Below are 15,812 nucleotides of genomic sequence, written 5' to 3'. Positions count from 1 at the left end.
CTTGACGAGTTTTTTGTCACTATCATCACGCCCTAGAGCCAAGTTATATTTTTATCGTAAATTCTGTAAATTAACAGTCATTCTAAGCAGGTTGTTTTAATATTTACAGGTAACTTGGCTGACTTCTTTTAAATGTGGCTTCTATGACAAAAAAACTGAAAAAAATGACTAATTAGTAAATTCAGCCTCTTATCATAAAATCAGGGTCTATAGGACGGTACGTGAGAAAAAGATAAGCTTTGGAATATAAAGAGTTACATTTTCATTCTGCAAAAATTCAAATAAAGGAGTATTGAAAAAAAACTTAAAAAGTACAAATAATTAATATAGTTCGAGATATTTAGTTTTCATTGAGTTGGAAAAATGATTGTTCCCACTTATGGAGACGTTTTGGATGCCAGCAACAGAATTAAAGAATATGTAAATAAAACACCGGTTCTCACTTCACGAATGCTTAATGATCGACTTGGAGCACAAATATACTTTAAAGGTGAGAATTTCCAACGAGTGGGAGCGTTCAAGTTTCGTGGAGCAATGAATGCTGTTTCAAAATTAAGTGATGAAAAAAGAAGTAAGGGAGTAATTGCCTTCTCATCAGGAAACCATGCACAGGCTATTGCTCTTAGTGCAAAACTATTAAATGTACCTGCAACAATTGTTATGCCCGAGGATGCGCCCGCCCTTAAAGTTGCTGCTACAGCCGGTTACGGAGCACATATCATAAGGTATAACAGGTATACTGAAGATCGCGAGCAGATTGGGCGTCAACTAGCAGCCGAACATGGTTTTGCATTGATTCCGCCCTACGATCATCCTGATGTTATTGCAGGGCAAGGTACGTCGGCAAAAGAGCTATTAGAAGAGGTTGGACAACTTGATGCATTATTTGTTCCTTTGGGCGGTGGTGGGCTCCTTTCAGGATCTGCACTTGCCGCTAGAAGCCTTTCTCCAGGCTGCAAAATTTTTGGGGTTGAACCTGAAGCTGGTAACGATGGACAACAATCCTTCAGATCGGGTTCCATTGTTCATATCAATACGCCAAAAACTATCGCAGATGGCGCTCAAACACAACACCTCGGTGAGTACACATTTGCCATTATTCGCGAAAATGTCGATGATATTTTAACGGTTAGCGACCAAGAGCTAGTAAAATGCATGCACTTTCTTGCGGAACGCATGAAGGTGGTTGTTGAGCCCACAGCTTGTTTGGGATTTGCAGGTGCACTTCTAAAAAAGGAAGAGCTAGTTGGGAAGAAAGTAGGCATAATACTAAGTGGAGGTAATGTAGACATGAAGAGATATGCTACTTTAATCTCTGGGAAGGAAGATGGCCCAACGATTTAGTGTATACTTTTGAATTTTGAGTTCAGTTTTATAGTGAAGAATTGGAAAGCTTTAGTTGTCTACTTTCACACGGCATATATCATTTGACTTAACATTAATAACATGGTTGAGATTTTGAAGTGAGTTCAGCAAAAAAAGCCTCTAGCTGATTTATACTCTGATAACTCTACATATTTTTCTACTAGTATTATATTTCACTGAACTGACACCCTTATGTGGGAAAATTTTTTGGCAGAATGATAGTGTGTGAGAGGGAAGAATACTGCTTATGTCAAACTAATAATATAACTTCTGACTGTGACTATGAGCATTACTGGTATATTAGTTTCTTTTGCATATTTTGAACTAAAACAGAAGAGCGTTCCTAGGCTTACACCCAGTAAAGACATAGCTTCTAAGTTGAAAAAACATATCTCTACTTCAATTAAAGGTAACTGTCATAATGTCCTATTTTATACGCAGAAAAAATTCTCTTTTCCACACACAATATCGTCTGCTCTTATTACTAATCAATCGAGATCTTGCATGAAGATATTTATGGTCCACAGGAAAGGATAAGCCTCTATTTTAAGGAATTATTACCTAACCAAGACCAAAACTGTAGAAATCCTCCTAAATTTAGTTCTTCACTTTTTTTTGATAATCATAATATGTGTCAAGATATTCGCAGCAGCCACATATATGAATACCAAGTTATTCAACAATTGAGTTTTAAAGAGCAACCCTGAAGGATAAATTAGTGTTTTACATTATATCCGTAGGAAAAAAATATGGCGATATACGTGACAGATCCCACAAACAATAAAGCATCAAGCAAGGTCACCAGGTCAGTTCTACCGCAGAAATTAACGATGTATTACTTAGTGCTCTTTTGTAGCAATAAATTCGCGTGAAATACTCAACACATGTATTGATATAACTTTCAACATGTTCCCTTGATTAACAGTAGACGGGAAAAGAGTTACATGGTTATGTTCAAAATGGATAGTTATGACCAGTACCAACTAACACTCAATATTCTTTTATGATTTGGAAGATCAAACTGTTGCACAATCAATTGGATTATAGTTTCTCTATTTCATTAATTATTATAACAACAAATTAAGTGAATTAAATATTGAAATATTATAATATAATCAGTTAATGGGTTTGACAATAACCATTTTTAATAATATTAGGAAAAGTAAGTATTAGGTTATTATTTATTTAATAATTTGAAAATTAAATAAATTAATATAATCTTATCATTTTTATTTATATATTATTTTATTATCATATTATTATTATTTATTATTTCTATATTATAATTTTTTTAAATTTTTATATCGTATAAATATTGATAAAATATAATTATTAATAATAAATTACAACATTTAAATAATATAAATAATTGAACTATTTTATAATAAAATATAAAAAGAATAAAAATTTCTTCTTTTTATATTTTATAAATATTACTATTTATTGCAATTTATTCTTATATTCATATTTTTTTGTTATTATTATTTATTTCTGTTAATATACTGGTTTTTGTTAACCAGAGGGGAATAGGAAAAAGAATAGTTGTAATAATAATAATAAGCGACCTTGTTTAGGCTATTCGCATCTAATAAACTACACGATCTATAAATTGAAAAGGCATGCTTGTTCCTACACGGGAGGCGCCTGTTTGCGGGTCAATTGCGCTTCTTTAATGTATGGCCATAGTTCCACGTTTAGAGGTCTATCAAACATAGGTTTCTTTGTAGATAGAAGGCGGTAAAAGAAGTGGTTAAAAAACCATTCACAGTCAATCCCATCAAAGAAAAACTCTTCACTAGTCCAGACTTTTTTCTCAAACAAGTACCTGTTCATTTTCTTTGCAATTTCGTCCCATCCATTCGCACCACTTTCTTGCTCATTTATAATCGTTGACAAGAACTGCATTTTGTCTTCCATGTGCATGGAAAAGGGCCTCATATTTTGAAAAACTCTTACCATAAGGAGAAAACCTCCCCCACAACACAAGATACGAAATAGATGGCCCTTATCCCATGACACATAGATACAAGCCAGAAACAGAATAAATGCTGGAAAAAGCCAGAGATTGAAAATCCTCTTGAGAACCCAGGTAAACTTATAACGATAAGTTTTCTTGGGGAGCTGAACATGTTCCAAGTTATCAGGGCTCCACACTTTCTCAGTATTGAACAACTTCCACTTTTTGTCAAATTCTGTGGAATAGACTTGCAAGGCCTCTTCGATGTAGGGGACAGAATCCCCAAATGATTTTATTTTCGAAGATTCATCTTTCTTCACAGAGAATGGTTCGAGAAGAACTTTTCTGAATGCTTTTTGACACTCTGCAGCATTGAAAAAGAAGTACTCAGTATTCCAAGCTTTATTTTCATAGAAGTAAGAATTTAGATTTGCCGCAACTGTTTCCCAATCATGAGTATCAGTACCTGGTGCATGTTCAACAATTTCTTTGGAGAACTGAGTAAGTTGATTCGTTAACACACTTTTATGAGAGAATGAATAAATATTGGGTAAAAATATCCCCACTAGGCATGAGACTAAAATACAAAGTTTAAACGGAAAAATCCGATTGATGGACTTTATCTGCGAAAGAAAACCTGGCAACCACATTAGCAGTAATAATAGCAACCAGGTACGAAACGTGAAGCACTTGAAGAACTCATAAAACATCCAGGTGAAGTTATCCATGAAAAGGTCTTGAGGCAGAACAACTTTCTGGGATTCGAAATGTTTGAGGGATAACACATCTATACTCCTATCTTTAACCCCATCGCCTCTCATTCTGATAGCGATATGCCAATTTGAGGACGGTATGAGGGGTTTGTTATTGGAGTTACAACTTCTGACTATTTGCATTTATATAGTCGGAAAGAAAAAGCCGCCAAGCGGGCGTATCATACATTGGCTTAGTTAATTGTAAAACTTTTATACGACAATAGACGTTCCTCAAAGTACGCATTTCCGCCTTCACAATTAGAATTCATTTCAAATGAGAAGGTTTTCTATTGTCTGCTGGTACCCGTTTAGTATTGCAAGTCGGTAAATGAGATTATGAAAAATCAAGTTAACAATTACGATATTTAAAATTGTAGGTATCATTGTTGGTATCATTATGGTATTTACTTGAAAAAGCTTCAAATTTCAATCTCAAAGTATTACTTGAGTGGACAGTACCATTCGTACTTTCCCATTAACTTCATACATCAATTACGGACTATGTACTTTGTTCTTCTGTATTCTAGAGCCACCTTTCTGTGAGATTCCCAGCGAAGTATCAAAAAGAAATAATATATGTCAGCAATTTTAGATATACGAGGTGTAATTGGCATTTAAATGAAGGCAATTCAAGGATTTATTGATTTTTCCGTTGAAAATAGCGTGGTGAATGGTAAAGTGCTCAGCGTTCTACAGTGCAGCCTAGTTCAAGAACGGTCTTCTGCTTCTGTTAAGTTGGTGAAAACTTCGTTCGGCGTTTCAAAAATTACAACACTGCAATTTTCAGTTAGTTTTTGATCAAATGGGGAAGACGAAAATCGTTCTGTAACTCCGTTCATTGTCTAAAGATAGAATAAATTTTCAAGGTCTTACTTGATGTTAAAGATACAAAGCCGATTATATTATGTGCGCAGATTGTGTAATCATAGCCCCGCAAAAAAATGATGACTTGGACCCACTCCAAATTAGCAGCTCTAAGTTCATGAATAATTCATAACAAAAAACTTCTGTTACTGTTCTTCCTTAGTTTCAAATGGAGTTCATGACAACTTTTCCTATTGCATGTAACTTTATATCCCATGATTCAAAAGTTTAAATAAAATGGATTTGGAAATATAAAAACCTAATGCTATGGAAAATCCATGTTTAACAAACTGAATCTTCATTTAAAATAGAAAAGTAACATTTCTTTTTTCCTTTTTAATTAAGTATTTTCCCTCACATCACTGTAATATTGAGATTCACAATCAGTTATGAGACCCAATTCTCACTGGTACCCAAAAATGACTTGGTATTATTATCTGGAGTCGTATTACGAATTTGCTAAAATGAAAGAGAACTACATATTTTGATGCATATAACGCGTTATTATAGCCAATCCGCCTATACAAGGTGGGAGAGAGGTAAGTACAAACATGGTCATTAAGCGCTAGAAGCAATATTATTATCCTATACACTCAAATCAAAAGTGTTCTTGGCTCTTCAAAAGGACGATTTTTATTGAAAAAGAAACATATACCTCGTGCTAAAGAAAATAGTGCAAAATATGTAAAACTTCCAAAAGTTTACAAACAGATAGACAGCATGACGGCTGAAGCCATTCTTTCTTCAACGGCAGTGTTCTAGAGTTTTCATCTGCAAATATACCTAAATTTTTTCCATCATTTCTTGCAGTTAATACGTCAACAGTCACGATGACTACGGACAAACGTTTACTGTTCGGATATCAAGTATCGATATTAAGTACTCAATATTACAGGCATTATGATCTGGCCTAGTGAACAAATATAATCAGCAAATTTAGCGGAACCGATATCAAGAAGTTAAAAAATGTCTATGTGTTAACCAAGATCCACATACTTAGAATGTACCATAGTAGATGCTTATAAAAGAGCGCCATGTAGTTCCGCATTGTATCAGCTAATGAGGCAAAAAAACAAGAATGATCTTTTGTACAATTTTGAAATTTTCACCTAGCAATATAGTCCCAAACCAAGATGTTTTCTATAAAAGCCTTTAATCCGGAAGTGCAAAGTGGTTGAAGACTAGCCTGAAATCTAGAATCCTTGCATATTTTTTTAAGGTTTATTTTCCTCCCTCACTATGGAAAAATGTTACATCGATAATATTATAATAAGCTAGTCAGTTTGACCGCCTAGCTAGTACTAATTATTTGTGAAACTGGTAAGAGTGTTCATTTGCCCTTCATAAGTGAACTATAATTGGTTTAGGATGCGCCAATATCTGGATTGGACCACACTATAGAATATCAGAAAAGGCAAGATTTGTTTAACAAAAAGCATGACTAAGCTAGACCATTGAGAGCAACCTCGAAACTAAGGTGGAGCTGTGATCTTGAATATTCTACTCTGGTTATCGTTAATTTCGATTAGCCCAAGATAACTCTTTTGAATTTCAAGATTTTTCAAGCTGCCTCCTTAATGATTTTATGGATTGTAGGAGGAAAAACCTTAGCGTGGTATTTCTGGAACACGGATAAGGGAAGATGCTGATTTTGTGCCGTCTTGAATACCCCTTTGAGTATTGGACACTGTTTAGACGAACGAATAATTCGAAACTTATTGAGTGTTTTTGATAGGGGGATGTATGAATACTTCCATTTTTGGTTTTAAATAAGTACAAGAATTTCACTATGAAATGGTCAAGAATGTATTCGAGAGAAAAAACTTTTTTAGGGAGAAATAAGCAGCATGAGCTACAGAGATATCCATAACAATGAATAACATCATAATGTCTCTCAGCCAGAAAACACAGCTAGACAAATACTGACTTTGCGAATGCACCAGAAATGAACCATATGGGCTAGAATCCATTGTACCAAAAGTTGCCTGTTCTTTACGTTTACCAAAGAATATCGCACAGAAAACTGTCAAAATTCATTGCGTTGTGTGACTCTAACTGGAAGTTTACTATGCAAACAGGATGATTATTGTACATTTATTCGTAATTGCACCCAGGTCTTTTTTGCCTTTATTTCGGGTTTACAGGAAAACAAGTAAATTTTGACGTGATAAAAAAGTAGACTCGTTAAATCAGGATGAAGTACCGGTAATGGTTGCATTGACAAATAGTTGGCTCAATGATGCTAGTGGGTATTGATTTTGTTGAAAATATGGGTGTATCATTCGTGCCATAATAGAATTAGCAAGCAACCTATCATTCTACATTCTAAACGATAGTACTGTTTCCTTGCTTTTCTGAATTCTTTTCTGATGAACAAAATCCCTCCTTTCTTGGACAACATACTCTAAATTCGGTTATTGCAAGGTATCATTAATTTGCCACTAAATATATAAGTCGCAAAAAATGAACATGATTTTTTGCTACAGTTGTAATAAAGTCTTTTTTATCCAAAGCTTATGAAACCCAACGAATATAATGCATTGGACGTCCATCTTGAGCGCTATTTTGCTTTTCTGCCTGTCAGGAGCAAGAGCATCACCTGCAAAGACAGTTATTCGTAACAAGGTGCCCTTGCTTGTCACTAATGCCTGCACGAGGATTTTTCAAAAAGTTACTTGGGAGTATACCAGCAAGTCTAAGCGTTCATCACCAGTATGTTCTTACGAACCAGCGTTTCAATCAATGCTGTATTGTATCTATGAAACGTTGGATGAAAAAGGTTATTCGAATAAAACCTTAGAAAAAACATTTAGTACCATCAAAAAAAACTGTGCAAGTTATAGTGATGCTCTTCAGAACATGACTAATTCTGAGTTTTATGACGTTCTAAACAACGGAACGAGGCATATGACGCCCTATGTCAAAGGCAGTGCAAACCTAACATATCCAGTTGAAATGGATACACAGTTAAGAAAAGCCTACTATCATGCATTGCATGGTTTCTATGCTAACTTAGATGTCGGAAACATATATGGTGGCATTATATGTGCTTATTTTGTCGCTATCATGGCTTTTGCAGGCGTTCTTCATTGCATGAATTACACTCCCTTTAAAACTGTTCTATTGAAGCAAAAGCTTGTGGGATATGTAAGGGGATACCTCACTCTACCTACCATTGGAAGCAAACATGCGTCAGATTTCTCTTATTTTAGAATATTCACAGGATATTTACCTACAAGATTAGAGGGTATCATTATTCTTGGATATCTCGTGCTTCATACCGTTTTTTTGGCATACGGTTATGAATACGATCCTGAAAATATAATATTCAAGTCTCGTAGAGTTCAAGTTGCTCGATATGTGGCAGACAGAAGTGGTGTACTCGCATTCGCACACTTTCCATTAATAGTTCTTTTCGCGGGAAGAAACAACTTTCTCGAGTATATTTCTGGGGTTAAATATACTTCCTTCATTATGTTTCACAAATGGTTGGGAAGAATGATGTTTTTGGATGCTATGATTCATGGCTCTGCATATACTAGTTATACGGTAGCGAATAAAACTTGGGCAACAAGTAAAAACCGATTATATTGGCAATTCGGGGTGGCAGCACTTTGTTTAGCTGGCACAATGGTTTTCTTTTCCTTTGCAGTATTCAGGAAGTATTTTTATGAAGCCTTTCTTTTTCTTCATATCGTCCTTGGTGCAATGTTCTTTTATGCATGTTGGGAGCATGTTGTTAGTTTAAGTGGCATTGAGTGGATATACACTGCTATTGCGATTTGGATCGTTGACCGGATTATTAGAATTATCAAAGCTTCTTATTTTGGTTTCCCCAAAGCTTCCCTACAACTAATCGGGGATGATCTCATTCGTTTAACAGTTAAAAAACCGGCAAGGCCATGGAGGGCCAAACCTGGGCAATATGTTTTCGTTTCGTTTTTACATCCACTGTACTTCTGGCAGTCACATCCATTTACTGTTTTGGATTCAGTAAGCAAGAATGGTGAACTGGTTATTATCCTGAAAGAAAAAAAGGGAGTAACAAGACTTGTCAAAAAGTATGTGTGTCGCAATGGAGGTAAGACATCTATGAGACTAGCTATAGAAGGTCCATATGGTTCTTCATCTCCGGTCAATAATTACAATAATGTATTGTTACTCACTGGAGGTACCGGTTTGCCTGGACCTATTGCACATGCAATTAAACTTGGAAAGACGTCAGCGGCTGCTGGAAAACAATCTGTAAAATTAGTGATTGCAGTTAGAGGATTCGACGTACTCGAGGCTTATAAGCCGGAGTTGATGTGTTTAGAAAATCTGAATGTACAGCTTCACATCTACAACACAATGGAAGTCCCATCATTAACCCCTAGTGATAGTTTAGATATTTCTCAACAGGATGAGAAGGCTGATGAAAAAGGCACTGTTGTGGCAACTACTTTAGAAAAGTCTGCCAATCCACTTGGTTTTGATGGTGTTGTTTTCCATTGCGGGCGACCAAATGTTAAGGAACTTCTACATGAAGCGGCTGAATTGAGTGGCTCATTATCTGTGGTTTGCTGTGGACCTCCTATTTTTGTTGACAAAGTGAGGAATGAAACCGCAAAAATAGTTTTAGATAAGTCTGCAAAAGCCATTGAGTACTTTGAAGAGTATCAATGCTGGTGATCATTTTTTACTTAAAACTAGTCATTTCATTAATAATACCTATCCAAATTTTAGTATGTCGATGGAGAAAGCTGCCTATAACTTTATGGTAAGGAGGTAATTGAAGCAGAGTACAGCAGTCCTTTGATATTTTATCTAAATCTTAAATATCTCTTTTATGGAATTTGTGAAAGTCGTAGTGTGTCGCATGGTTTTTTTTCTTAAGAAGTTAGCTCTGTATAGTCCCTGTATTTAAAGAGTTAATATTTCGATAAACCTGCAATGAAACCCTTTCTTGGCAATTTGGCTATATTTAAAGTGTGAACAATGGTCACTGAATTTTTATACGGCCCTCAGGCAAATTTTATGAAACGTTAATTGCGTGTTTCAGTATTATACACAGATGCAAGGAAGATAAACAAAACTGCATAAGCTAACTTCCGTCCTGGAAAATTTACCACAAGCTTTATAATGGCTGTTATTTTATTTACCATACCATCCGTTCATATATCTTTTCAATTTTCTCTGTATTCCTGTTTTTGTACTGTGGAGTAATATCACACACCGAGTCTTCGATATAATCGACATAACTCATGCATATAGGATACTTAAAGATAGAGTTTGATTCAGAGTGCCGGATAAAAAGATGATTACCGTCGCTAAAACAATGTAATCGGGATAAGTGTATAATAGAGGCTACATTATCCAACATATGGTTCTATTAATATTTTCGCGACGCCAACGTTGTCGTCTTTTACAGCTTTTTCTTTTTTTTTTTTTACCTGGTTTATTCATTATTAGTTGTTAACTATCATCTTGTACTTAGAAATAGATATGTGATTAGCAAGTGCTGAAGAACAATGAGATTCTTAGCTATGACCTCGAAATACATTATTTTTGGTCCTTAGACAGCAAGACTTTAGATTCTCAAACAGCTCTAATGTGCCAGAGTCACACGTGTAAAAACTTGCTCTTAATTCAGTCAATAACGCTCGGTCTAAACGTTTGTAAAAGTTCGGTTGGAAGATAATAGATTCGATGCATGATATCTGAACCTAGTTCCTTTTCTCAAAATGCACCGAACCAACATTAGGTAGCGAAATATGGTTTCGCGTTAAGGTTAAGGTTTATAGGAATGACAAACGCGTAAATCCGCATATTTTTGTGCTGATGACAAAAGTTTAAAAAATGTTTCATTTCTTGGGTAGAGCGTTTTATTTATAGTATATATCAATAGCACATAAACCTATGTGGAACATAGCTTCATAAATCTTCCTTAAAAAGTATGCCATCAAACATGTATAGGACTAAAAATATAATCGCCCTAAAAAAGTTTCAACCTTATCTTATGTTTCTACTGGGGATTTAGTGGAAGATTTTAGTCGGTAGAAGGTCACTAATATTTTCTTTTAAAAAACCAGTTAAGCTTTCAATTTGCAAAAAAAAATGTTTTTATTATCTATTATTGTACTAAATTATCATTATTTATAAAACGAGAAGACAAATCTAAAAAGCTGATAAAGCAAAAAATTTTCTGGCAACTCTATCCCCTTCTTATCTACAGTGTGAAATAAAAGTGACCTTTAGACTCTCCTAGGTAATTGTTTATAACGAAAAAGACATTTACTCATATGTGATAACTTAACGTTTAAATGCAATTCATTTTGGTCAGCTGAATAGGCTTCACGCACAGCAATCTCATCTCGAGCTATTATAAACCCTCTCAATAGCCATTGGCATAAACTAACACCAAAGTACGCAAAACCCACGAATATTGCTGTACGATAATAATCGTTTCCATTCGTATCAGTTGAACGAAGTTCCAGACCGATTATGGGGGCAACTAAGGCAAAAGCCGCCATAAAAATCCAGGTACTACCAAAGGTACCAGGAAGCTTTTGAAGACCAACAATGCGTGTAACAATTGAAGCAATTGTTGGCCAAATTGTTCCCATAATAGAACCAACCAATAATCCAAAAGCTATCGCAGTGGCCAAATTTTTACAAGGTATCCACATGGCCCAACAAAGGATGGCCATGACAAGGTGCAATATCATGCCAACTGTTAGTGATCCATATTTATCAGCAATGTGACCCACAATTGGTCGTCCCAGCAGAGAGCCGACACTCACCATGCACGATACGTATGAGCCTTGCTTACTAGTATAACCTAAACTAACGGTAAAATCAGACAAGGAATACAAAAGGACAACATATCCTAACATAGCAAATGATACAAATCCAAAAAGTAACCAGACCGCGAAATTTGAAAGCACATCATAATCTAGCAATTCAAATTTGTAAGATCTCTTATGTTGACGTAGGCCTTGATGTGTTGTTCTGGTCAACATAAGCGCAATGGTGCTAAGTGATGTGCATATTATGCACTGAGCAATGAGCGCCCATTTAACGCCCCTCTTTTGTAGAATACTTTGCATTCCCAAGTTAAAGACAATACCACCTAACCCGCTTCCAGCAGTTCCTATACCAGAGGCTAAAGATCTTTTATTTCTGAACCATAGTGGGATGAGTGTGACACTGGGTATGAAAATAAATGCTAAACCGAATCCAATTAAAACGCCTTGCGTGAGATAAATTTCCCAGAGTGTGACAGAAAAAGCTGCAAGCAGTAGCGCTGCCCCTTGAAACAGTATCCCTAAGCCTATAATGAATTGAATTGAAAATATATGATAAAGCCATGTTATAACTGGGGCAAAAAAAAGTCCACAACTGAATGCTAACCCACCTATAGAAGCATAGTCTAATTTACTCCCACCAGCAAAAGTATTATTCTCTAAATAATGCGCTAAATAAATAGCATAACCAGAATTTGCCCCCCAAGTAGAAAAGTTGTACAGAATAAAAGCAAGAAGAATAAACCACCCATATCCTCCATCAGGCACCTCGATCGAGATTGAGGTATTCCCGTTAATATCGTCTTTACCATTTAAATTCAATTTATTTTCAACATCCCTATGATGATCTTCATGCCGTTCTTCGGACATCGCCAAACGGTTAATAGTGCACGAATTAGTATATTCTAGTATCAGTTATATAGTTCTATATCAATAGCAGGATACTGAATTGAATATCCGATGGCATTTTTATATATGTGTGTTTAGCCTGTAAAAATCTGAAGAATGGAAATAATAAGAAAACGGAATATATTTTATTATCTCATACCCATAGTGAGTACTCTTAAAAATATCTTGATCTCAAAAGCACCTTAAAATAATTATTGTCTTCCATGCATCGCCTCTATGTTAAAAGCGGGAATAGCCATAAAACGGAGAATCATAAAAAACCTTGAAAAGATGAGTGTGCACTTCAAGTTTGAAGTCAAAAAATATTCGAAACGTCAAAAGAAGAGAGCAACTTGATCTAGATGTATAGCAACTGATTACATATCAATTGTCCAGCACTAGTAACCAATAACGGTTGCTTTGGAAATAATGAATCTGTAGCAATATACTTTCCATAATCAATAGAAAATGAAGAATACGGAACTTAGTCAAAAAAAAAAATTAGATAGGCAGAGTAGAAGAAAGCCTGCAAAGTCGTGCCACTTTTGTAGAGTAAGAAAGCTCAAGTGCGATCGAGTAAGACCGTTCTGTGGAAGTTGCTCTTCTCGAAATCGAAAGCAATGTGAATATAAAGAAAACACTTCCGCCATGGAGGACCAACTCAGGAAAAAATACAGGAGATGTTCAAAATTAGAGATGGCTCGTCGTATTGAAGAGCTTGAATCTCAGCTAACAAAACAATCCCAGCCTAACATTCACGAAGGACAAAACCCTCTTTCCAACATGAGATATTTATCTTCAAAGCACAATAGGCACATTCTTTATGGACCAACGTCGTATCGAGCAATATTAGCAACTCAAACAGATACTTTTGCCAAATACAGAGAGGAGATATGGCAAGTCCTAAAACTCAGCCGTAACAACTGGAAAAGAGAGCATCATTACTCAACACTCTCGGAGATTAGTTCCATTGAGACTGCCCCACCGCACTCAGGCTCACCAAGTGTTATTGAATACTTATGTGAATCGCTTCCAAATTATGAAGTTTTGTGTGAGTATTTAACTGATTTTTTTGCTAGCGATTTTTACGATAGTTACCAAATTGTTCATAAAGAAAAAGTATTAAGGGATCTGCAAGATTGTTTTGTTAAAGGCCCAAGAAGTCATAAAACTGGTCAGCACACAATAATTTCCCTTAATCTGGACAGTAAAAAAAATTATTATAAAGTGGGTGTTATGACAGCCATTATGTGCTTAGCATCCCATCCAAAAGAAGTGCCAGAGGCTATTGAAGTCTTCCATAAAGTTTTAACGTCTTTTGTTTCGGCTAAAGTTTTTTATACTGAGCGTGTGCAATTTTTATTTTTACGTTACCTGTACATAAATGTGGCGGGTCTTGACGGGGGCGATCAGTCACATTGCATATTTATTCATGGTCTGACAATTGACACAGCTATCCATATGGGCCTTAATGAAGATCTTCGTCGTTTATATCTGAGTAAAAATCATCCAATAGAGGAAATACCTTACTTGGAGAGATTGTGGTTATGGATCCTATTCACGGACGTTAAAATTTCACTCTCTACAGGAATTCCGGTCCGAATCAACGACGATTTTGTAAACAAGGTACGTCTAGAAAACTATTCTTCATCAGGGGACATCCTTCTGTATAAAACAACATTAAGACTGAGAAATATTATGAAACAAATTCATGCTCGTGAGAAACCGCCTGACATTCCACTCATCATCGAGGACTTAAAAAAGTTCACCATTAAAATGTTTAAGCCGTTGGATTTTTACTTAAATGCATCTAATTTAAATGGTAATGAGTTCACCGAACTTCAATTATGGCATGCAACTCTCCATATGATAGGAAGTTTATCCAATCTTTATACCTTAACACATCAAGATTTTGATGCGAGAATATTCAATTTTAGCGTCCTGGCTCCACTAAATTCATTACATTTGTGCTTTAATGTCCTTGAGACCTATTTTGAATTAGACAACAGCAAATTATCTTCTAAGTCATTATGCCTCTCCAAAAAATGGCCCCATTTAAACAATGCGTTGTTTCTTATTTATGTGAACGCTTTCAGAGCATTAATTCAAATTTATACCATTTTTCTACAGTATATGGAAAATAAAGATATCCAATTATTCATTCAGAGAAATTCGTCCGCACTAACTTATTCTATATGTCCTGGAGACTTTGAGGGTCCACACAATAAGTGTATTTCACTGAAAATTGCATTTAAAGAAATGGAAAACATATTTGATCATATTCACCAAGAAAAGTTGAAACCTCTTACTCAAATTTGGCAAAACTCCTATTACTTTTCTATTATTATATCAATGGAAAAAATAGGAAGAAGAGCTTTTAACAAAGGAATGAAAAATATCGATGAAGGGCCTGAAACCGAAAATGATGCAACTGAAAACAGTTTAACAACTATACTAAATGATTTAGAGGGACCTTTAGAAGATTTCTCGGAAAATTTCATCGATGATATATTAGGTTCTCCAAGTGCCTTCTTTGATACAGCTATTTCCGGGTGGAGTAATTTTGAGGACTTCTTTTCCAGATAGGTACAACAATTGAATTATAAAAATTGAACCTGTAGTAAGTGACTCATTTTTTTTGCCAACACGAAAGGAACTCTTTGTGAAAGCTATTGGTGGCACCCTCTGTTCCTTTCGGACTTCTACATACTTTTCTAGATAGTTGCTCTTTTTTTTGGGGTATTTCAGGTGTCACTGCCCAGCTATTTTTCATTTTTAATAACTAAGATAACGTTTGATATGTAAGTTCTAAGTATGTTTCTCTATATTTTAGGTGCACATCATAATATCCTATGTATTCTAATTTGCAAATGAATATTTTGAAAGAGAAGTATTTTATTCCGGAAAAAGAAATTCGATATTTTTCTGGTATATTAATGCTAATTGGTAAGTAAATTCAATATTGTCTAGTGCAGACTCAGATATAGTACTGTCGTTTTGGCCGAATTGAAACCTCTTCAACATATACATATATATACTGTGGTTTAATCACCATAATGACCTTGGGTTTTGTAAAATTTAAGTAAAAAGAAATATTTATTAAATATAATTAATTGAAAAAGTGCCATGTTCGTAGTCAAAAAGAAATGAAGAAGTGCCATGGGAGGCTTGTAATTAGTATTCCCACATTCATTTTCG

General features: G+C 35.2%; 5 protein-coding genes across 5 annotated transcripts, besides 1 other annotated feature; 3 read left to right on the top strand and 2 right to left on the bottom strand.

The window, feature by feature from the left end:
* Positions 1-363: 363 nt before the first annotated feature.
* SRY1 (threo-3-hydroxy-L-aspartate ammonia-lyase SRY1) lies at positions 364-1,344 on the top strand (the record flags this gene model as incomplete). Its single annotated transcript, NM_001179783.1, has 1 exon — positions 364-1,344. The coding sequence occupies one exon, from the start codon at positions 364-366 to the stop codon at positions 1,342-1,344; it is 981 nt and encodes a 326-aa protein (NP_012704.1).
* Positions 1,345-2,994: 1,650 nt separating this feature from the next.
* Positions 2,995-4,218, bottom strand: COS9 (Cos9p; the record flags this gene model as incomplete). Its single annotated transcript, NM_001179784.1, has 1 exon — positions 2,995-4,218. One exon carries the CDS (start codon positions 4,216-4,218, stop codon positions 2,995-2,997), a length of 1,224 nt encoding a protein of 407 aa, NP_012703.1.
* Positions 4,219-7,476: 3,258 nt separating this feature from the next.
* Positions 7,477-9,612, top strand: FRE2 (ferric/cupric-chelate reductase; the record flags this gene model as incomplete). Its single annotated transcript, NM_001179785.1, has 1 exon — positions 7,477-9,612. One exon carries the CDS (start codon positions 7,477-7,479, stop codon positions 9,610-9,612), a length of 2,136 nt encoding a protein of 711 aa, NP_012702.1.
* A 781-nt stretch (positions 9,613-10,393) lies between these two features.
* Positions 10,394-11,175: an origin of replication (ARS1102; Putative replication origin; identified in multiple array studies, not yet confirmed by plasmid-based assay).
* On the bottom strand, positions 11,175-12,596 carry MCH2 (Mch2p; the record flags this gene model as incomplete). The annotated part of the gene is made up of 1 exon (NM_001179786.2): positions 11,175-12,596. The coding sequence occupies one exon, from the start codon at positions 12,594-12,596 to the stop codon at positions 11,175-11,177; it is 1,422 nt and encodes a 473-aa protein (NP_012701.2).
* A 486-nt stretch (positions 12,597-13,082) lies between these two features.
* Positions 13,083-15,200, top strand: YKL222C (uncharacterized protein; the record flags this gene model as incomplete). The annotated part of the gene is made up of 1 exon (NM_001179787.1): positions 13,083-15,200. One exon carries the CDS (start codon positions 13,083-13,085, stop codon positions 15,198-15,200), a length of 2,118 nt encoding a protein of 705 aa, NP_012700.1.
* Positions 15,201-15,812: the final 612 nt, after the last annotated feature.

The sequence above is a fragment of the Saccharomyces cerevisiae genome, chromosome XI (genome assembly GCF_000146045.2).
Source record: "Saccharomyces cerevisiae S288C chromosome XI, complete sequence".
NCBI classification, from domain to species: domain Eukaryota; kingdom Fungi; phylum Ascomycota; class Saccharomycetes; order Saccharomycetales; family Saccharomycetaceae; genus Saccharomyces; species Saccharomyces cerevisiae.
The sequence above is the reverse complement of the archived record's forward strand: the minus strand, read 5'-3'. Positions and strand labels throughout refer to the sequence as shown.